A 24,087-nucleotide genomic window follows, 5' to 3' on the forward strand; every position below is an offset into this window, starting at 1 on the left:
AAATGGGGTGGTCCGGCCACCCCATTTTGGCCAAGGGGTGGCTGGAACACCATCCCTTTCTCCTCATTTTTTCATTTTTTTTTTAATATTTTGCTTTATTAAAAAAAAAAAAAAAGCGAAGCGAAGCAAAAAGTCAATTTTTGCTGCTGGCACTGTAACTGGAACAGTGTTGTTCCAGCTGCAGTGCCGGCCCGGCCTGTTGCCAAACATAGCCGTAGAGCACTTCAAATACTAATGCGGCCATCACGAGATTCCACGGTGCAAGATATCCCGACCCCAAGGATTTTGGTCATGCAACCATATTGAATATCAAGGCTTATGGGTTGGCCATCATGGTAAAGGCTGCTCATAAGCAGTAGCAGCTTAGGGTCGAGTACTTGTAGCGCGTTGGTGGGGAAAGCTGACTGCACCCATTTGGTTAGGTCTAGGCCTTCAATGAAGCTCTCATGCGTTGGGTTCGTCCCAGTTAAGAGCTCTAGTAGGATTATCCCGAAGCTGTATACATCTCCAGCCGTTGATGGTTTCTCTCCCAAACCATACTCTGCATCATAGGTGATGCATTATGTTAACGAAATTTAGAAAAAGTTATCAATCACCCAACAGAAGAGAGAGATTTTATAGTACTAATTACCTGGGGGAATGTATGCGATGGATCCATTTAGAACATGTGTAGAGCTGATAGAGGGTTGATTGTCTGTTTTTACCATCAGCAAGTGGGCAAGGCCAAAATTGGGCAAGGCCAAAATCTCCTACTTTTGCAGTCATGTCTTCACTAAGAAGAATGTTGCTGGGCTTCAAATCACAATGCACCACTGTAACTTCACAGTCATGGTGCAAGTAATCCAATGCACAAGCAATGTCAATGGCCACATTCAATCTCTCCACAACATTCAAGGCATCCCCATTTGGGTGCTTCTTCTTGCCCTTAACCCAGTCTTCTAAGTTGCTGTTACTCATAAATTCATAGACCAGAGCCATAAATTCCATGTTCTTGAAGTCTATGGTAGAGCATGATTTAATCAATCGAACAAGATTCCGATGCCTAGCATGCCTCATAGCCTTGCACCCCAAGAAACTCTTCCAAGAGCTTGTCCTCTCTGTGTGATCAAGGACCTTAACTGCCACAGGAATTCCTTGCCTTAGATAGCCTTTATACACAGACCCAAAGCCACTTTTCCCAAGGAAGTTTTCTTGGTTGAAGTTTCCAGTTGCCCTACGCAGCTCATTGTATGAGACCATTTGATGTTTTCCTTTCAGCAGTTCAGAAGTTTTTGTAATCTTTGATTTGCTTTTCTTTATGTAGAAGAGTGAGCCAAGTATGACACATAGGACTAATGTTAGTAGGATACTGGTAATAACTAAAACTATTGCTACCTTTCTTCCACGACCTTGTGAATTGACACATGCCAAATGCAAGCATAGCTTTGGGTTGCCTTCCAAATGGACTTTAGAGAGATCTCTAAAAACTCCACCCTTTGGAACTACCCCTTCCAAATTATTGAAAGATAGGTTCAAGAATTGAAGGGCTAGAAGGTTTTGTAGTTCAGCAGGAATAGAGCCAGAAAGTTGGTTGGAGGAGAGATCAAGAGTGTCCAGGCCTTTCACTTCTCCTAGAGTATTTGGAATAGGACCTGAAAGAATATTACTGGCCATGAATAATTCCTCCAAGCTCTTACAGTTTTTGATTGAGCTGGGAATATTACCAGACAAATGGTTAGAGAGGTCAATGGTAACAACTCTTTCTAGGAGAGCAATTTCTGGAGGTAGAGGTCCACTCAAAAGGTTCTTAGATAGATTCAAAAGAGTGCTCAAACTACTTAGACTTAGAATTTCTTTGGGAATGCTCCCATTGAACCTGTTGTTGGATAAGTCTATGGAAAGAAGACTCTTGAAGTTCCCAAAAGTAGGGGGTATTTTACCCACCAAACTGTTTCCTGATTGATCTTGATCTATATGGAATAACTTTTTGAGATTACCAAGAGAATTTGGAATACTGCCAGAAATTCGATTTTTGCCCAAAAGTAACATCTGTAGTTCCTCCAAACGGCCTATTTCAGGTGGGATTTCACCTGAAAGCAAATTGTAGCTTAAATTTAGCAAATTTAGGCCGCTAAGGTGACTAATGGAGGCGGGTATGTTACCATAAATATGATTCCCTCCCATGTATAACTCTGAGAGAACCTTAGACAGATTGCCTATTGATTCTGGAATCACACCCTCAAAAAGATTGCCATTGATGGAAAAGCAGTGGTGAATGCTATTTTTCAGAGAAGTAATGAAACTGAGACCATCCCTACCCGAGCTAACAATCCTATTATAACCAATAATATACATTTTAAGAGACGTACGGGAGATTTCCCAGGCCTGGCGGAACTGTTCCTTCTAGAAGGTTGATTCCCAAGCGGATGTTTTCTATATTGGTGAGATTGTGCAAAGACCATGGAATTTTTCCTGTGAGTTTATTACAGCAGCATCTCAAATCTAAAAGATTTGGGAGTTTAATCCCAATATCTCCGGGAATTTCACCCCAAAGTTGGTTTGAAGATAAAGCCAAAGAAACCAAAGAGGATACATTGTGTATTGATGGAGGAATGGTGCCAGCCAAATTGTTGATGGTGAGATCCAGCATCTTCAAATTTTGAAGGCGGCCAAAGTTACTGGGTATCATGCCACTAAGATTGTTGGTGCCCAAATTTAAATTGGTGAGCGAGCAAAGGTTACCTATGGCTGGCGGAATTGCACCATATAGATGGTTTCCTCTCAAATTCAAGACTTGGAGCTTTTTCAAGTAGCTAAGCTCTTCTGGAACTCTCCCGGTAATCTTGTTTGCCATCAAGTCGAGAATCTGAAGTTTGGTCAATTGGCTTATATTTGACGGTAGCCCACCTTCTATGCTGTTGAAGCTCATGTTCAGAACTCTCAAACGGAAAAGATTGACAATTTGAGTAGGAAGCTTTACTGTAAATTGGTTATTTTGTAGTTGAAGGGAAAGGAGGAAGGACAGATTGCCAATACGAGGGGTGATGGACCCTTTAAGTCCAAAACCTGAAAGATGAAGGCCAACCACTTTGTTGGCTGGCTTGTTGCAGACAACTCCAGTCCAATTGCATGGGGATGAGTTTTGGTCCCAAGAAGACGGGGTTGGGAGGCTCCAGACTTATGCCAGACTTGAATGAGATTAAGGCTTCCTTGTCTGTAGCAATACTTACTCCAAGGAATATGCATTTGAAAAATATCAGGACAAATAATGAGGTGGTAGACTGAAGCATTAGATGGGAAGGGAAACCCATGTATCTTGGTTTTGAATTTTGAACAGGATGGAACACAAACGATGTGGATTTATAACAATCCACCAACTGCTTTCTTTTAAGACTTTCTCAAGTGTAAGCAGGGTTCAATTCTTGAACTTTGACTGAATATTAAAAAAAAAAAAAAAAATTGTATTAAAAAACTGATGGAAGGAGCAAATTCACAAGCAAAACAACATAATATATGTTGGTGCAAATATTATGTCTTTGCAGGAGGAAGATGTTAGAAAGTTGCTTTCTTTGAGTCTTCTATTCAAATTTTATTCGAGTCAATATAAACTTGGAAGAACGCTGACTAAACAGATGGGCAAAACCATAAAAGTTAACAGACTAATCAGCTGTCAATGTCATTGATGAAATTTCTTGCTTTTACCAAGTACAGTATTTGACAAGAAAAAATAGACTGCTCACAAAATAGTTATTGTGTGATTCCCAACTTTAAAGTTCAACCTAAACAAGTGTAAGAAATCCTACTGATGATGACTTTGCTTCTTCAAGTGTAACATGTCAATGGAAGGGACTGAAAATGAAGTATATATCCGACTTCCACAATTTCTTATTTCCATGATTCCATCCTGAAGCTTTCAATCTTTGAACAGGTTCCCAGTTTTTCCCTACTCTAAATCTAATTACTCCAAGCAACCATCTCTTTTAATCTCAACCTTTAAGCTTTCAATCTCTGAACAGTATCCACTTGACTTGTTTTCTCTATCCTCGATCCAAATCTAAAGAAACAATCTCCACGAGTACAGGCCAAGTCTAGCCGCCATGCGTGTGAGTGTCGACCCTGACTTCGAAACACACAAGTCTCATGCATGTGTGACCGTCTGTCTGTGTTTCGGGTCCCATCATGATCAGGAGAGGTTGAAACTCAATTTATATCAATTATTCTTCCAATGGGTAGCCAGAAAACTAAAGCAAATCAGGCCTAACGAAATAAAGAGACTTGCTGTACTTTTTCTGCAGAAAACAATAAAAAAAAACAGAGGCATAACAGGGGAGTTAAAGGTAGTTGTTGTCTGATTGTTTTAACATTTAAAGTTCTTGTCCAAGCAATACATACAATCGTTTTAACATTCAGATAAACAAATTCTAAGCCAAAAAGAAGAATGGCCCTTATTGTAGTTATCACCAAATCAGGGTTTGGTCAGTAGCTTGGATGGACTAAATGTCAATTGTTAATGTTTACATTATTCACACGATGCCGTATGATGAAGTTCGTTTTGTTCTTCCAGAAGAAAAGCCCATCCTTAATTTAAGCATGCGTAGTTGATACAGAGAGTTGACAGAGCAGAGGCTGAGCTCTTTCTGATGTGGACAGCGCCTTATAAAGTAATGATTTTACTACCCGTAGTTGATCTATTCCTTCTGTGTAAAGAGATATTTTAATACCCGCAGTTGACCTCATTTTGTGTTTTTTGTTGTCCTAGTGCTTTTACCCAGTGAGATGTTAACACTCATTTTCCTTTCTTCTTCGTTTAAAAATGGTGCCTTTTGGGGGATATAAATTATAGGTGAATTCCACTAAGCAACCTTTACATGTAAGATGATCACGCAATCAAATCATATAATTACCTTCACAGAAGTTTAATCAAAGTAGTTCTTACAATCTTCTCCACAAGAAAATTATACACCCTCTTGACCTCTTCAATCCCCAAACGGTCATTAAGGTAACCTATAAGGAAAATCACACTTCATTGTATCAACCCTACCATATTGGACAAGGAGCTTCTCCTATAAAAATATCTCACTACCCTCAAAGCTAGGTATACACATTCTCTCATCTTCCATGTTTTGTAACACTTCGAGAAAAATTAACTAGTAATTAATTCTATGACACGTCACCTTATTCACATTTAGAAGAAATGAAAATACAAGAGAACATTATACTTTCTTCAGAGAGCATACAACAGAAGACTTTTCACTTATAAAAAACAAGATATCCAATAATCATATCGCAATAGATAAATATCAAAGTCAAAATAAAAACATCAAGTGATAACAAAGATAATATCTGGATAGTGTTGGCTGGATATTCCAGAAAGTATAGCACACAAGAAAGACTCGGAAAACTAAAGTAAATCAGGCCTAATGAAAACAAAGAAACTTGCTGTAATTTTCTGCAGGGAAAAAAAAAAAAGAAGAGGCAAAACAGGGGAAGTTAAGGTAGTTGTTGTCTCATTGTTTCTCTCTTGTCCCAGCAAAACATACAATCGTTTTAACATTCAAACGGACAAATTCTAAGCAATACGTCTGACATCACATTTGGCTTAAGTTAACTAAACATGATTAGAACTAAACTAGAGTTGAGGATATTACATTTAAGTAACAGTGCTGTGAGAGTTCATGAACAATGACATTAATCCCCCCTTTAATGTGCTGCTTCTCTCAATTAAATTCTCTTTTGGTAATGTTTTATCAAAGTATCAACTATTTGCTCACTTAACCTGCAAAACTACAGGTTTACTTCCCCCTCAATTACATCTTTAATGAAGTAATTGTAATACCAAGAATAAATAAAAGATACAAGAAAATGTAAATAAAATAGATTGAAAATTTTAAAATTAAAAAAAATAAATTTCTCGATCGAACAAGCTTGCCATGTTAGCACAACCAATTTTCAAATAAGAAATGTTAAGGGTCAATAAGTTTTTCATATTTTGCTCATATTCTCTTACAATCAACCATTGAATTTGTAAACTTATGTAAATTCCACATAAGTCAATGGTGGACCCCACAAATCCAATGGTTGATTGTAAGAGAATATGAGCCAAATTTAAGGAACTTATTGACCCATTGCATTTCTCTTTTCAGATTTACCATGCCACACTAGCAAAACCATGTTTGATGCTACGTGTTGTGCCAAATGCCATGCCAGCATGCTGCGTCCAATGCCATATTATGCCACGTGTCAAGTCAAAAGTCGCGAGTGAGGATTTCATGAAGGGTAAGAGATAACCTTGTTCAAATGAGATTGAGGCTTATTCGAATGAGCCTGCATGTGTTAGGAGAGAAAAACAGTGAGTTGGAAAGGCAGGTTTTGCTATAATTTGGACGACCAGATGTAATTATGAAGGAAACTCTTCTTAAATGGGGGAGGAAACTATAAATAGAACCAACTACCAAGGACACTCTAAGCTGAGAAATAATGTGACACCGCATATAGTGAACTCCGATCCCTTTAAAACTCATAAAAAGATGGATTGAGATTTCCTTAAATTTTTTAAAACATGAGATTCTCATATTTTAAAATTTGAGCTTTTCATATTTCATTTAACGATCTAAACAAATCCAGAAGTTATGGTTGCTTGAGCACAACATCATTTTAGATACCAACGAACACCAAACACCCTTGTCCGTAATTGGATTGTGGTGAAGAACAAGGGATAGGGAAACGAAAGATAGTGAGAGACGTCATGTTCCAACATGCTCTAAAATCGACGTCGAAAAGGAATTTGGCTTTGGTAAAAGTGACATCATGCACCTATATCCGACTCATTAATTAATTAATTAGTTTTTACTATTTTATTTAAATATTCATTTCCAAGAATTTCTCTACATTTTCCTTTTAGAGAAAACAAAAAGTTATATATATATATATATATATATATATATACCGTACACAACAATGATGAATAATATAAAATCGAAAAGAGAGAGATCAAGAGAGACTCAAGACATAGATTTACGTGGTGCGGTAATGTGCCTACATCTACAGGAGAGAGTGCCGCTATATTTTACTATTCAATGATTTAGAATTACAACATAACAAGCACAAATTTACGTGGTGCGGCAATGTGCTTACATCTACAGGAGAGAGTGCGGCTATATTTTACTATTCAATGATTTAAGATTACAACATAACATATTTATAGAAAAATCCTAATTGTAAGCATTTTGGAAAACCTCAAAATACCCACCACAACTTATTTGTATCCAGGCCCACATAAAATAATTACACCCAATGGGCCAGTAGTAGAATATGAGCCACTTGTTCCAACAATATATATTTCTTCCTTTTTTAACATTTTGTAAGTGCAATAACTAATCAAATATATCAGTACTTTGCAGAATAAGTTGTAATTCATTTTGATTCCATTTTAACATCTTTCTAACAAAACCTTCTCCTAAACCCTTATTATTTTTCCTAATTGTGATACTTTTCTCTAGAATACTGTTATAAATTTAATTAATATGGCCGCGTTCTATGCTTGACCATCGTTACATCACTCCCATTGCATGCGGTGGCCAGTTGTTTACAACCGCGACTGTTTGAATGTTACCATTGGCCTTTTTTCTGTTAGTGAGCGAGTGTCATATTAGATCGTGTCATTTGATATAGAATAATAATATTTTTTATAATCATTTTATATAAACTAATATAACGTATTTTAAGTGATTGACATAAATCATTTAAAATACTTTAAAGTGAAAAGTAACATTACACAAGAGACAACAGTACGTGGTTAAGATAAAAGTTATACAAAACATAAAATGAGTACGTTCAAAATGGGTTTTCGTTTCAAACCAAAAAAGTCTGGCCAAAAACATCCAAAGTACGTTCCAAACAATAAAAAGTAAACAAAACATTAATGATAGATGTATACTAATTAAACACCTTACAATTATTTGAACAAGGCAACAGGGAGCATGATCAGTACCAACATCAAAGGTGGTGCTAAAACTATAAATAAAGATAGAACATTTATCATTTTTGATGTTGATCGGGTGTCAAGATAGTTGATGGTGTGATATGAGATAGATATAGTTCAAGGAGTGCTTGGCCTCTAGGCTGTGCACTTGGGAAGTTGTCATTCCCTGCCACATATATTCACCAAAATGTCAAAACCCATCATTAAAAATGAAAAATGAAAAATTCTATTATATCAACTTATGATTAGCAGATAATTGTGAAACATATATATAGTTGTTTTGCGGCTGGTAACAAATTATTGGTCACTTCACTAGTCTATCAGTGCTGAATGATTAGAAGTTTATTCACTAACATATATAAGAAGGCAAAATAAGAGATGGCCGGAGTGCTATGATTTGAGAAAAGTGCTAGCTACTATGTTATATATTCCCTAAAAGAACTAATCAAAGTTACGATAGGAGTTTGCTAGAGTTCACTTATATAATCAAATTTCACCTAAGAAATCAAAATGAGACTTAGCACTCGGTCAATGTCTACATATATGAGCTTTAACTTTCCGGGTGCCATACCAAGAGTATCTATTTAAAGCCCATTCCAACGTACGTCATTTCTAAGTACGTCGTTTCTAATTATATTAACACGCTTTACATGTAGCAATAAAGAAGACCATTGTTCAAATGTCAATTTCAAAGCATTATTTCAAACGAAAAACATTTGGATGTCAGGACTTAAGGAGAGTGTTAGCCACATTTATATAATTACTCTGAAAGTACTAGTTAAAGTTACTCTTCGAGCTCCTAGAGTCACTTTTGTATAACCTAGTTACACTATTAAAGAATTAATAAAGAACTTAGCATCCAATCAAAACCTTCACAATCTAGCTACCTCATTTGGACTTTACTTTGTGGGTGTCATGTGAAGAGTGTCTGTTTAAAGCCCGTTCATACCTTTACTTCCAACACGATTTAGATGCAACTCACTACAAAAAAAATAGGATCTTCTGACGTGGCTACAGTACATGTATTGTTGCCACGTCATTAATTTTCTGACGTTGGAAATTTACTACGTCAGGAATTTTTTTTTCCTCGACGTAGATTTAATATTGTATTCTCGACGCATAGTTTTAACATCACGTAAAAATTCCCGACGCAGTTACTACAACGTCAGAAAATTATTACAAATTTTAAAACATAAAAAAATATATATTTTCTGACGTCGCCACTTTTGCTGCGTCAGAATTTTTCTGACGTGGCGGTGTGCCACGTCAGAAAATTATGATACAATAATTAATTATTTATTGTATATATATAAATAAATAATTATATAATTTTTTTCTGAATTTTCTGACGTGGTGCTACACCTGGCACGTCAGGACTTTTCTGACGTGCTACACATGGCACGTCAGAAATTCCCTCAATACTTTTGCAAAAATATGGGCGGGATTTTAAAAGTTTTCCCTCTTCTTTTTTCCTTCAACTTTTTACTCTTTTTATTCTTTTCCCCATCATTTATTTCTCCCACTCTCTCTCCTCTCTCATTCTCCCTTTAATTAATTATCCACACTCTAGATCTGCACGTTTTCTCACACACACTCTCTCTCTCCTCTCTCAATCTCCTGGCCGGCCTGCTTCTCTGCACATGCATGCTTGCACGGCAGATCTAGATTTAGAGGGAAACAAAGAAAGCAGCAAATCGAAGAAGAAAGAAGAAGAAGAAGAAAAAGAAGAGGAGAAGAGAAGCAGAAGACAAAAGAAAAGAAAAAAAGAGAAAGAAGAAGAGATCGATCTCTTCTAGAAGATAAGAAGATTTTTGGGTTTTTAAGATTTGTTGAGTTTGGCATTTGGGTTTTTGGGTTTTCAGATTGATTTTTTGAAGATTTTGTTGGGTTTGAATTTTTGAAAATGGAGATTGAAAAGAAGAGAGAGAGAGTGAGAAAATGGAGATCGAGGTGGCCGGAGAAAAGAAGAGAGAAAGAAAAAATTGAGAAAAGAAGCAAAAAAATTTTCGTTTCTATGCACCTCTCCTGCAGAGAAACGAAAATCTCTGCACCGGCCACACGAGTGGGGTGCAGAGAAATTCCTAAAAAAAAAATAATTGAATTGAAAATTAATAAAGAAAAAATCTCTGATTAATTTAAATTAATAAAGATTAAATTAATTTAATCTCTAGACCACTCCAGCAGAAAAAATTTTAAAAAAGAAAAAAATTTATTTTCTGACGTGGCATTTCTGCCACGTCAGAAAATTTTCTGACGTGGTAACATTTACCACGTCAGCAATTTTTTCTGACGTGCGGTATATTAGAACGTCAGAAAATTCTGACGTTCTACCCTCTAACACGTCAGTAAAAATTTTTTCCTGACACCTACGTTTCTGACAATCAACACGCGTCAGGAACGACACGTCAGAAAAATTTTCTGACGTGTCAAACACCAAGAAACGTCAGAAAATTTCCGTCAGAAAAAAATTGTTTTTTTGTAGTGACTATTGGGAAGACCATTGTTCAAAATGTCTCTTTCAAAGCATTTCAAATGAAACTCTTTAAATATATATCACGATCCAAGGACATCGAGCACTAGCAAAATATGTGTTATTATTCCAAAATGACTAGTCAAAGTTATAATTAAACTTAAGCACCCATACACCACACTTATAATCTATTCACCCACCTAATTATTGTAGGACTTGATTTTCCGAAGTGCAACAATCTCCCCTATTCAAATCTCTCATGTCTTTGTTAGACAAAGTGCCATATATATGTCACATAATGTTACTAGCTAGGTTAGTTTTACTACCATTTATCATGACTTGCGGAAACTAGTCATATCTATACTGTTATTTTAAAAGGAATAGTCAAAGTCATAATGAAAGCTTTCAAGAATAATTTATATTGCTTGTCTCACCTAATAAGAAGCTAATGCGAGATTTAATACTTGTAAAATGCATGCACAATTGACTCATCTAATGTAAGATTTAACTTTTTGGAGTGCTGGCCACTACCTCTACCTGTCAAATTTCTAACATTTCCGTTAGAGGTCACATCGAGCTGTAGTGCCCTAATGCCAATGTTACTAGGTTGACTTTGATACCATTTGTTGTTACTTAGGGAAGCATTGTCCATACATATACTATTACCCCAAAACGATTAGTCAAAATTACATTAAAGCTCCCAATAACCATTTTTAGTATTCTTTAGCGTTTCCCCAATGATAAGGTTCAAAACTATGTTCTTATTTATTTATGTTGATGATATTATTTTTGCTTCGGCGTCTCCCACTACCACTGATTAACTCATTTTGGGCTTGTAAGTTGACTTCACAATTAAGGACACCACCTTAATTTTTTTTCTTGGCATTGCAACTCGTCATCTTTCTAGTTATCTTGTTGTCTCAATAGCGCTACATTGATCTATGTAGGGGTGGACAAAACTCGCCCAAACCCACAATACCCAACCCATCCGCCTCGCCTCACTTTGCGAAGACTGGATTTTAGTGTTAAAATCACAGATCCGGGTTGGATATTTGATTACTCGTGCGTGGAGGGACAGGTAGCAGGTACAATTTTTTAACAACCTAGGTACCCGAACGGACCCGCACCTTTTAACCCTAAAACCTAAAAAACCCTAAGCCCCTCAACACTTCACTTTCTTCTTCTTCTTTTTTTTCTTCACTGTCTAACCTTGCCGCCACTCAGCCTCCTCTTCTATGGTCACTCCTTCACTCAACCAGTCAGCCTTCACTTTCAGAGCAACGATCAGCCACATCTAGCCTCTAGGTTTCTCTCTCTCTCTGAATCTCTTTCATTCTCTCTCTCTCTCTCTCTCTCTCTCTCTCTTTGTGTCGATCTATCTCTCCCACCTCTTTCTTACAAAAATGCCAAGCAAATAATACCCGCCCCGCTCAGCCAAACCTGCATTACTCGCCCCGTCAACGCTTGCCTTGCAAAAACCAAGACCCGGTGGGTTTTGTTTACTATAGCCGAGTCTCGGTTATGATTTTTTACCCGCATGTTGCAAGCCGGGTGTCCAAAATGACTATCAATGTAAGCGCACCAATATGATAGAAGGTAAGCCAATTTCTTTGCCCATGGCCTTTGCTCATAATCTCTCCCACTTTGATGGTGACACCATTGATGTTCCTACCTTGTATCAGAGATCACTCACCTTCACTCGCCTGATATCTCATTTGTAGTCAACAAAGTATGTCAATTCATGAACTGTCCTATAGTTCCCATTGGATTGTTGTCAAATGCATTCGTCGGTCTCTTAAGCAAACTTCGCATTTTTGGTTTTCTTTTTTGCAAATCCAATTCTATGCCATTACGTACATGCATTTTTTAGATGCCAATTGGGTAAGATGTCCGGATGATGGTTGATCTATTAGTGGTTATCTTATCTTTCTTGGCCCCAACCTGATTTCATGGAGCTCTAAAACGTAGTCCTCTTCCGTTGCAAGATCTAGCACGGAAGCCGAGTACAAAGCTCTAGCTAATATCACTAAGTTACTTTGGTTGCAAAATTTTTATCAATGAACTTGGGATTTTTTTCCTAATCTTTCTGGTGCTTTGGTGTGATAATATTGGTTCTACTAATCTTTCCTGTTAATCCTATGTTTCATGCTCGCACAAACCATGCTGCCATAGATATTCATTTTGTCAGCAAAAGGTTGCTCGTGGTGATCTACATGTCAAGTTTATTTTTGATCGTGGTCAACCCGTTAATATCCTCACCATGCATGCCGCGTCTCTACCAAGTTCTCTTCTCTTCGGTGAGTTCAGCTTGAGGGGGTATGTCGAAGACAAATCCTGTGCATTGCCCCACCACCGACATATATACAAGGCAACAAATCAACACCCCACAAGGCAACTCCATCTACCCAATTGTTGACACCGGCTAGAAAAGGAAGATTTGCCCAACAACGAATGACTTCGCGCAAAACTTAAGTTTTTCCCCAAACAAATTAACGTTGTATTCTCATGTATATAATCTGAGACTTTTTTTTTTGTTTGTTTGAAATCTTCATTTGAGACTTGTATTAATAAATGAGAAGTGTTACACATCTCAAATTTTCTTTTCAAAAGTTAGTTTTTAAATGATGTATCATCATCTTATGAGATTTATTATTTTAGAATAAAAATTTGGGATGTTTAGCATTTCTCTTAATGAAGGACCTAGCAATGTTTTTTTGGTCTAGTCTTTAAAAAAATCCCCAATCCCTGGCCTACCCTTTCTCACTTTTCCCCATTGTTTACCTCTCTTGGTTCTCATTATCAGTGAAGATATGCTTACATCATTCATGATACAATGAAGTTGTCATGGCAATTATATATATTTTCTCTCAATGTTATTGCATGCAAATTAAGTACCTGTCGGATAAATTTCAGTCCACGATGACAAGTTGACGTCAATAACTTGCCCGAAATCAGGACGGTGCACATTATTGTCATCCACCAGCAGACCACTACTTCTCGGGCTGATTTGTTCATCACGATTCATATTTTGTCGGTGTTGAAGAAGCGTCGGAGGTGGCGGTAAGATTTCAACGACGTGTTGCGGCTGACCTCTGAAAAAACGAAGGGGTGAGGTTTTGTATATGCAACAGGAGATCATATTGAAGCAATTTAATAAGATTTTGTTGCCAAATCCAATATATACATGCAAGCACCTCAGCGGAAGAAGGCCATTCGAATCCAAAAAATTCAGGATCTGGACTTGTGGGTCTTTTTCAGGAAGCCAATCCAGCGTTGAAGGCGTTTGCACCTAATCACATTAGCACGAAAATTACATAGATTTTTCACTCCTAGTTTTTTTTTTTTTTTTTTTTTTTTAAAAAAGAAATTGAAAAAGGCAAGTTGAAAAGATTAACTATAGTTATAAATTCTAGTTAGGCCGGTGTGATTATAATAATACTTGCCTGATAAAGAGCCGTATAAAATTGATCTAGATGGTAAAAATTGTAAGCGTATGACTGAATCATAATCTGACCTAACTTTATTAGAGCATCAGTGAAACTCAAAACAACTAATCTAATAAGATTAAATATTTCCATTTGGATCCAGAGTCAAACTCTTATTTTAGTGCATGTCAAACCACTTTAAAATTTCTTTGAAGCTACTGATCGACCTGTCACATGTTTTTTTACTCCTAGTTATATGCAAAATATGTCGTTTTTATTTCACGTTGTGTAAATCGAGATCTCTTTGCATGTTCTTTTCCATCTTTTTCCCTTATTTATGCCACGATGATTTGAGTTATGTACATACCTCTGAAGTCGGCGGTGCTCCAGAAGAACTGAACCTTTCCTCCAAAACTTGCTGTTCCATAATTTCTCAGAAGTTATAGGATATAAATCAGAGGCAGATGGAAGAAAAATATAAGCAAGTGGGTAGTGGGATCTTATAATACCTTGCGCATATGCACACGTCTCAAAGTTTCTTTAAGTATTTGCTCCCGAACCTCAGCCTCGTACAATGTCGTGATTTCCAAAGGATCTCCTTCAAATATTCTACCAAAAAGAAGATAACATTAATGATCTACAACTACAGAAATTAGGGTTTTACATTCATTGGTAGATGAAAATAAGTGGATATATATATACCTTAGTCGGTTCTCCATATCTTCCAACTGGGATTTACAGCTAAGGATTTCTTGTTGAATCTCCTGCATGTCCGAGTATAATTGTTCTCAACAGTGAAGAATGATGATGACAACCAATTATTTACTCAACGAAAATTACCTCGAGTTGAGAATTACTACTCGCTGGGCTGCTTAATTCACAGGACAGCAGTAACAATTTAAAGTAGGTTAAAAATAAATTACCCTAACATCAATATCAGCAGTACTAGGGAACAAAATCATCAAGAATAAACTCAGAAGTCAGAGGTTCTTGGAAAAGGCAAACCTGGCTTCTTGATAGGTTCGATCTGCTTCACCCTTTAGCTTACCAAGAACCCTTCGGAGATACTGCAATTTTTTTATAAAAAAAATTCTTAAACTTAAAACAATATGTTGAGGTTTATATTGTATTTTCTTCTTCTGGGCATATTTAGAGAGTGGTTACCTCTTGGTTGTGCAGCCTTTGAAATTGCATGGAAAGTGAAAAGAACCATCGAAGAATTCCAGAAAAGGGAAAAAAAAAAATCACCATTAATTAACACCAACAGGGCATATATAGTTTTAGTGACTTTAAACTATGAGAATCATGCAACATCTCCTTACCTTCCTCGCTCATTCTCAGGATGATTAACATACCGTTTCAAAATCTCTTCAATGCTTCAGCAAACAAAAAACGAGTAATTCTATAAGTTTCTATTGTGTTACTCTAATTGTGTTCTTCCAAAAATAAAGTGACTTTTAAAATTACTATTCGATCAAAATTCAATAGTGATTAATCACAAGCCTGATGGTGATTTTAAAAGCTACATCATTTTTGAAGGGACACGAGAGTGACATAAGAGAGACTTGTAGCATTACTCAAAAAAAAAGAAAAAGAAAACATATAGTTTTAGTTAAACTGAGTGGATGAATATATAATATAATTTAGATTACACATACCTAAGAGGACACAACAGAGAAAGCAACATCACAGAGATATATATTTGATGGTAGAAAAATAAAATTTAGAGAGAAAGCAACATGACAGAGAAGAGAAAGTTAATGAGATTATTAGCCAATTATAATAAGCAGACCTCTTGTTTCCTGAAAAGTGACAGAGTCTTCCTGATGGGGAAAACATGATGAGAGCTACATCAACATCGCAGAGAACAGAAAGTTCATAAGCTTTTTTGATAAGTCCGTTTCTCCTTTTTGAGAAAGTGACCTGCCTATTTGTTGTGTTCTCAATCCTCTTAATCTGAAGCTTCACTCTCCCCATCTCTCTATTCTTTGTTTCTTGAGCTTCTTTGCCTCTCTCTTTCGCTGTCTCACGTATTGCTGAAGATATTTAGTGAAACCCACGTGAATACTCTTTGGAAACTTGCAGAAGAAAACGAAGTTATAAAAGTAGGAAGAACATTGAGATCAGGAGGAAGGCGGAAGAAAAGCAGAGGCGTTGAGTTTAATTTGTCACTGTCAGGCCATTCATAGAAGATGACGAGAGAGAGAGAGAGAGGTGCGACGGTGTAAGACTTACATGGGGGGATCTGGATTAAAGATGGTTTTATAAGTTCTCTGAATTTACAGCTAAGTGTTTTGGGCTCATTCCGATGATGATATCATGATGATTATTGACGATATATAATTCGTATTTGTGCGTGGAGTTTCGTATATATTGAGTCATGGCTATAATGCTAGATAAGTCAATTTAATCGACTTATTTAATTAAATGACCTTACTTTGTAATTTGTATTGGGTTCGTGTTCAAGGTTGTGTCAATGTATAAGTGTAAGATTATATATATAGCTAAACCTTAATTCAACCCAATTTAATTAAACCGTTGTTCATATCCTTCAATTCTAATTTGCTAATTTCATATTTAACTCATGTAAAATTTGCTGACCATGTAAAAACAAGTGTGACTTTTAGGCATCTAAAAGGGTGCTCATGCCTTAGTTTTTATTTATTATTTATTTATTTTTTAAATAATAATAATAATAATAATATTTCCTTGTTTTTTTACATGTTCCCACGAAAATATTTTCCTAAAGTAAAATCATTAGCATTTATTCAATTATAATTAATTTCACCGGTGAAATTAATTATAATGTGGTACCATAATATAAATTGACATAAAATTATAAAAAAAAAGTATTCATAAAAAAAAAAATTATAAAAAAGTGTGCTAATTATTTGAGTTATGCATTAATTTTGACTTACAGTAGTTTGTATATCTGTGTCATCTCTATCTTATTATTCCGCTTTATTATTTTCGCATTATAAATTCTTACAGTTTGTTATTTATTGCTAACAAATAGCATATTTTTGTTTGGTAATTACAGTGGAGTAAATGGTGGAAATTGATAATTATATAACAAATCATCTTTCTCATTCCCGAAGGCACTGGATTGGTTTGAAGCACCATGCATGCAATTGGAATCTCATGACAACAAGTGGCTGCCAAATGCCAATCATATCAATTCCCTTTAACGCATTCTAACTGAAGTTTTGAAACCTTTTTCTTTTATTAATAATTTCGTTAAAGATCTACTATAATTATTTGTTCTAATTACTATGAAGATCTTAATTAATTAATTAATGTAAATTGTGAGCTACCCAACTGCTTATTTAAACATGTAAGTTTTGTATAAAATATTTCATATTTTCTACTTAAATCACTATAATCAAAATCCGAAAAAAAAAAAAAAAATAGCATCAACAATTTATGGTGCATGAGAAGTAGAGGGCATCTTTCTGGTTTACAACCTGATATTATCGAGGGTGTGAGGGTCCCAGGTAGCACATAGAGTGTGATGTTTCACTTGTGGTTTTGGGCGTGATAGACGAGGACGATCACACTGCCAAAAGTCTTAGCGATTGCCACGTGTCTTCGTTTTCTTGTTTTCTTCGAACTTTGAGTGATCTGCACTCACTCCCAGGGAGCCCATCCCGCGAGGTCGCACGTGTGAACCCCTCCCTGCCCATATATGGCTCCAACCATTTTATATATAATTCTCCACATCAGAAACCCTGTGAGATGCTTAGAAAAAACAGAAAAGAAAAAGAAAGAGACATATAACTTTATATATTTTGTGGGTGATAATTATAGAAATGAGTTTGTGGATGGGAAATACAGAGATAGACATACGAGTAATACGTGTAACCTGATATTTGAATAACAACATTTTTGTGATACGTTCGTGTCCATATGATAAATGAATAATTATGTTATGGAGAAATTAAATAAATAAATATACGTAAAACAAAATATTTCGTTAGAGAATGTATTGTTTAGACTAGTATGTTGGCTATTCGACTTGAAGTTGGGCTTGTTTGGGAAACATATATATTTTACTCAACTCAACTCAATTCTTTTCTAAATTTATGTTTGGTAGCTTTTTAAACTCAATTCAATTCAAATTAAAAAATTTCAACTTAACTAAAAAATTTTCAACTTAACTAGTAAAAATTATAAATAAACAATTTTAAAATATTAAAAAATATTAAAATATATAAATATTTAGGGGGTGGCCGGACTGACCTTTGGGGATGGCTGATCCACACCGCACTGCCTGGGGCGTGGATCGGCCACCCTTGACCGGTTTAAGGGGGTGGCTAAGCCACTCCTGTCTAATTTGAGCTTCGGGGGTGGCTTAGTGATGCAGATCGCAGGTCCCCTAGAAGTGCGATCGAGCGCACATATGTCCGTGATCGAGCGCACTTCCAGACACTTGCGCACCAGGCCCCTGGTTGTGCGATCAATCGCCTTTGTACCTACGATTGATTGCACATGGAGCTGCTTATGTTATATTCCGCGTTTTAAATTAGATTAAGCCGTCTTTATTTCCTTGTTTTAGTAGGATTAGTGTTTTGAGAGTCAATATTTCATTATTTTATTAGGTTTAGGGTTTTGGGGGTATTTATGTCATATTTTATTATGTTTAGGATTGTGGACTATAAATATGTGCTTATAGCCTCCAGAGAAAATATTTGTTGTTTATTATTGATTTTGATTAATGAGAATACTTAGAGTTGAGTTTATTCATCTTTTCCTTTAAACTTTAGAGAGTATCTATTGTTTTTAGAAGAATTCTTAGATCATTGATAGACTTAAGATCTAGAATTAGTTATCTACTGCTTTATTGTTGTTTTTCGCTGCAGCCTACTAAGTCACGTTGCATCATTTAGCCACCCATAGTAGCATTGGGTTTTACTATTGAACTACCGTTCAGATGCCTCTGTGAATGCCCAACGAATGAAGCTCTCGGGTTTTACTATGGAACACATCACGTTCGGATGGTCTAGTGAGTGTGTTGTGAACGGAGCTCTCGGATTTTATTATATGACGCTGCCGTTAGGACGCCAACGAGCGCTCTAGCAAATGGAGCTTCAAATTAATGAGAATAGATTACACTTTTGGACACTGAATTAGCCAACCTAAAACCTAACGGTAACATATAACATATGAGAATATGAAATGAAAAAGGCTCAAATAAATATTGTTAAAATTAAGTTAATTATTCAACAATCTCTCATTCCTCCGTTCCCTTTAACTCCAAAATAACCAATATACAGGAAAGCTTCCTACTTACACTACAAGAAACTGAGTCATCAGGGGCGACTCATTAGGGGCGACTATAAAGTCGCCCCTAATACTCAACTATTAGGGGCGACTTTTGAAAGTCGCCCCTAATAGTTATGTATTAGCGTCCACATCCAAGTGGACGCTAATAGTCGACCCAAAAGATGAATAATAGCGTCCACTCTAGGGTGGACGCTAATAACTCGACCCTAATATACTCGCGGGAAATATTCAAAAGGCGGGAAAAAGATCATTAGCGTCGACTTGAATGCCTAATCATTAGGGTCGACAAAGTCGACCCTAAAGAGTGTATGGATGAATTAAAAAATTAAAAAAAAAAAATCATTTTATTTACCAATAGCGTCCACTAAGAGTGGACGCTGAAGAGTGATCATTAGGGTCGACTTGAGAGTCGACCCTAATGCTTAAGTATTAGGGTCGACAAAGTCGACCCTAAAGAGTGCGGGGAGGAATTAAAAAAAATTAAAAAAAAAATCCATTTAACCACCAATAGCGTCCACTATTAGTGGACGCTAAAGAGTTATCATTAGGGTCGACTTGGGTGTCGACCCTAATGCTTAAGTATTAGGGTCGACAAAGTCGACCCTAAAGAGTGTGTGCAGGAATTAAAAAAAATTAAAAAAAAAATACATTTAACCACCAATAGCGTCCACTTTTTGTGGACGCTAAAGAGTTATCATTAGGGTCGACTTGGGTGTCGACCCTAATGCTTAAGTATTAGGGTCGACTTTTGTCGACCCTAAAGAGTGTGGGGAGGAATTAAAAAAAAATTAAAAAAACCTAATATTCATAACCAATAGCGTCCACTTTTAGTGGACGCTAAAGAGTTATCATTAGGGTCGACTTGAGAGTCGACCCTAATGCTTAAGTATTAGGGGCGACAAAGTCGACGCTAAAGAGTGTGTGTAGGAATTAAAAAAAATTTAAAAAAAATACATTTAACCACCAATAGCGTCCACTTTTTGTGGACGCTAAAGAGTGATCATTAGGGTCGACTCCTAATGCTTAAGTATTAGGGTCGACTTTGTCGACCCTAAAGAGTATGCAGGAAAATTAAAAAAAATAAAATAAAATAAAATAAAAATAAAAATAAAAATTTGATGCCCAATAGCATCCACTAAAATTTTGTATATATCACTACATTGTTTAAAATTTTCAAATAAAGTGACACAATATGCACCGTTAAATATAACGAAATAAAATTTTAACCTTGGGTGCGATCGATCGCAGTCACAGAATGTACAAACGTGTACTTTCTGTGACTGCGATCGATCGCACCCAAGGTGCGATCGATCTCAGTAACAGAATGTACAAAAGTGTACATTCTGTGACTGCGATCGATCGCACCCAATATGCGATCGATCGCAGTCACAGAATGTTAAAAGAGAGGCAGAATTTAATTTTTTTTTATTTTAATTTTTATTGAATAATGTACAACAACTTTGATAGTGATACAATGAAATGATAGGATCAAGTGACAATCAAAATTGAAACAATTGAAATTAAAGGTTCATTCAAACATCCGTTTGATCATAGTACATTTGTTCAATCGATCATGATAGGATCAAATGATCGATGAAACTTGAAACAATTAAATTGAAGGTTTGATCGACTATCCGATCAATCATAATGAATTAGTTCGATTGATCGTGATAAGATCAAATGACTGAAACAATTGAAATTGAAGGTTTGATCGAATATCCGATCAATCATAATGAATTAGTTCGATTGATCGTGATAAGATCAAATGATTGAAACAATTGAAATTGAAGGTTTGATCGAATATCCGATCAATCATAATGAATTAGTTCGATTGATCGTGATAAGATCAAATGATTCAAACAATTGAAATTGAAGGTTTGATCGAATATCCGATCAATCATAATGAATTAGTTCGATTGATCGTGATAAGATCAAATGATTGAAACAATTGAAATTGAAGGTTTGATCGAATATCCGATCAATCATAATGAATTAGTTCGATTGATCGTGATAAGATCAAATGATTGAAACAATTGAAATTGAAGGTTTGATCAAATATCCGATTGGTCCTACCTAGTGCATTCAATCGATCGATCGTGATAAGATCAAATGATCGAACAAAATTCAAACAAATTAAATGTTTGATCGAACATTGAATTGAAGTCTAAGCATTTTATATTATATTAGTGCATTACTTAAATTGATCGGGATACAATCAATACAACTTGACATGATTGAAGGTTCAATCAAACATTTGATAAAATCAATTCTGATCGATACTATTACATATATATTAGTCTGATCGATCGTAATTGGATCAAATGTTTGATCAAACATCCGATTGATCATAATGAATTAGTTCGATTGATCGTGATATGATTAAATGATCAATCAAACATCCGATCGATCTTAATAGATTAGTTCGATTGATCACGATAGGATCAATCTTTCGATCAAACATCTGATCGATAGTAATGAATTAGTTCGATTGATCATAATAGAATCAAATGTCCGATCGATCGTACTGAATTAGTTCGATTGATCGTGATAGGATTAAATGTTCGATCAAACATCCGAGCGATCCCAATAAATTAGTTCGATTGATCGTGATAAGATCAAATGTTTGATCGAACATCCGATCGATCCTAGTGAATTAGTTCGATTGATTGTGATAAGATCAAATGATCGATCAAACATCTGATCGATCATAGTGAATTAGTTCGATTGATTGTGATAGGATCAAACATCTGATCAAAAATCCGATCGATTCAAGTGAATTAGTTCGATTGATCGTGATAGAATCAAATGATCAATCAAATGTTCGATCGAAAATCCGATCGATCAAACATCCAATCGATCCTAGTGAATTAGTTTGATTGATCGTGATAAGATCAAGCATCTGATCGAAAATCCAATCGATCCTAGTGAATTAGTTCGATTGATCGTAATAGAATCAATTGATCGATCAAACATCCGATTGATCCTAATGAATTAGTTAGATTGATCATGATAAGATCAATTGATCGATCAAACTGAATACAATTGAAGGTTCAATCGAACATTCCATTGAACTATAAGCTTTTTATATTATCTTAGTGCATTAGTTATATTATCTTTGGATTTTGTATTGATCTTATAATTAATTATAAGATAAATATCAACTTAATGATCTTTATTATAAAAATTTATTAAACGGAAATTATTAGTTAATATTATAATAATAAAAACATATTACAGGAGAAAATAAAGAAAAACAAAAATAAATAAAATAAATAAAAATTAAAAAATTATAAGTATAATTTTTTTTTTTTTTTAAAAAAAAAATTTGAGGCTCATTAGGGGCGACTTAGGCCTTGTTTGGAAAGCAAGATTTTTCAATTCAAACTGAAATCTTTTCTAAATTCATGTTTGGCAATTTTTTAAACTCAATTCAAACTCAACTCAAAAAATTTCAACTTAACTCAAAAATTTTCATTCCAATTAATAAAAATTATAAATAAAGATTGAAAAAAATAAATAAATAAATTTAGGGTAGCCGAAACACCCCAGGTGGTGGCTGGGCCACCCCAAGCCCAACTGAGGTGGTCCGACCACCCCTTAATATTTTATTATTTTTTTAAACTTCTTATTATTATTTTTTTAATTAAATTTAAAATATATAGAATATTTTATTATTATTTCTATCAATGGGACATATGTTTCATTTATGGCCTTAGGATCTCTCTAGAGAGATCCTAATTATTAATTGGATATTCTCCAATCCAAAATGGACGGGAGAAAATCCTCTACCGTGTTTGACCCACATTCCTTCGTGGGCCATAGGTCGAATAATGAAGGTTGTTGATAGAGGATAATTTTCAATCATATTTGCTTTAACAAAAGGGACATATATAGCGATTCTGACATCATATGGGGACATAATTAATGGCGTTGGAAAGCTCATTTAGAGGGTTACAAAGTCATATTTCATTAAGTTTTTCTAATTCAAATGTTTACTAAGTTAAAATAGACCGTAAAAAGAAAATTGAAAAGCCGTACAAAATTGCTCGTATGTTGTTTATGTTTGAACAAGCTTTAAAACAAGTTGACAAAATAGCTCGTTCAATAACTCATATGAAGTTGGGTTCAAATGAGTTATTCATAGATGCACTCGTTTAAAGTTGGGTTAGAACGAGCTGCTATGTGAATTGAGAATTCATGTAAGAATACGAGAAAACCATAGTTAGGTTCGAAAGAGCCTCTTACACGTTCAAACAAGCTCCAATAAATTTTTGTAAACAAACTTTTATTTGAGCGTTTTTTTAGGTTCAGGAGTCTAGGTAGTATAAATATATGTAATGGCTATCTATAGCCTTAATTTATTATGTTATTTTGACCAGTTATCAATGAAAAACACTTTTAAGAGTGGTTTTCTTTTCTATCCACATTAAATCCTTGATATATTTGCCGATAGTTAAGAGTAGTAATTACTAACGTTCCTACTCTGCTAGTTAACGCGCTTTGGACGAATTTTTTTTGTTGTTTAGCCCACAAGATCTCCATCAACAATTAAATAATTGATGCAGTGCAACTTGACTTTGATATCAATTAATGCAGCGTGTAGTGATTAGTTTGCCAAGACAAACAAGATAAGAATCACAGCTTTTCTTAAAACTAATACTTAATCAAGGATTTAATGTGGATAGAAAAGAAAACCACTCTTAAAAGTGTTTTTCATTGATCACTGGTCAAAATAACATAATAAATTAAGGCTATAGATAGCCATTACATATATTTATACTACCTAGACTCCTGAACCTAAGAAAACGCTCAAATAAAAGTTTGTTTACAAAAATTTATTGGAGCTTGCCTGAACGTGTAAGAGGCTCTTTTGAACCTAACTACGGTTTCCTCGTATTCTTACTTGAATTCTCAATTCATACAGCAGCTCGTTCTAACCCAACTTTAAA

General features: G+C 35.3%; 1 protein-coding gene and 1 pseudogene across 1 annotated transcript; both read right to left on the reverse strand.

The window, feature by feature from the left end:
- Positions 1-224: 224 nt before the first annotated feature.
- Positions 225-3,290, reverse strand: LOC132185101 (probable LRR receptor-like serine/threonine-protein kinase At3g47570; annotated as a pseudogene).
- A 4,666-nt stretch (positions 3,291-7,956) lies between these two features.
- LOC132185607 (agamous-like MADS-box protein AGL104) lies at positions 7,957-16,052 on the reverse strand. Its single transcript, XM_059599365.1, has 11 exons — positions 15,648-16,052; positions 15,178-15,231; positions 15,020-15,035; positions 14,861-14,922; positions 14,696-14,723; positions 14,558-14,619; positions 14,365-14,464; positions 14,223-14,273; positions 13,625-13,719; positions 13,326-13,522; positions 7,957-8,126 (listed from the first exon to the last, which is right to left on the reverse strand). Exons 1-11 carry the CDS (start codon positions 15,830-15,832, stop codon positions 8,017-8,019), a joined length of 960 nt encoding a protein of 319 aa, XP_059455348.1. The 5' UTR covers positions 15,833-16,052; the 3' UTR covers positions 7,957-8,016.
- Positions 16,053-24,087: the final 8,035 nt, after the last annotated feature.

Source organism: Corylus avellana, chromosome ca6 (assembly GCF_901000735.1).
Source record: "Corylus avellana chromosome ca6, CavTom2PMs-1.0".
Classification (NCBI taxonomy): Eukaryota; Viridiplantae; Streptophyta; class Magnoliopsida; order Fagales; family Betulaceae; genus Corylus; species Corylus avellana.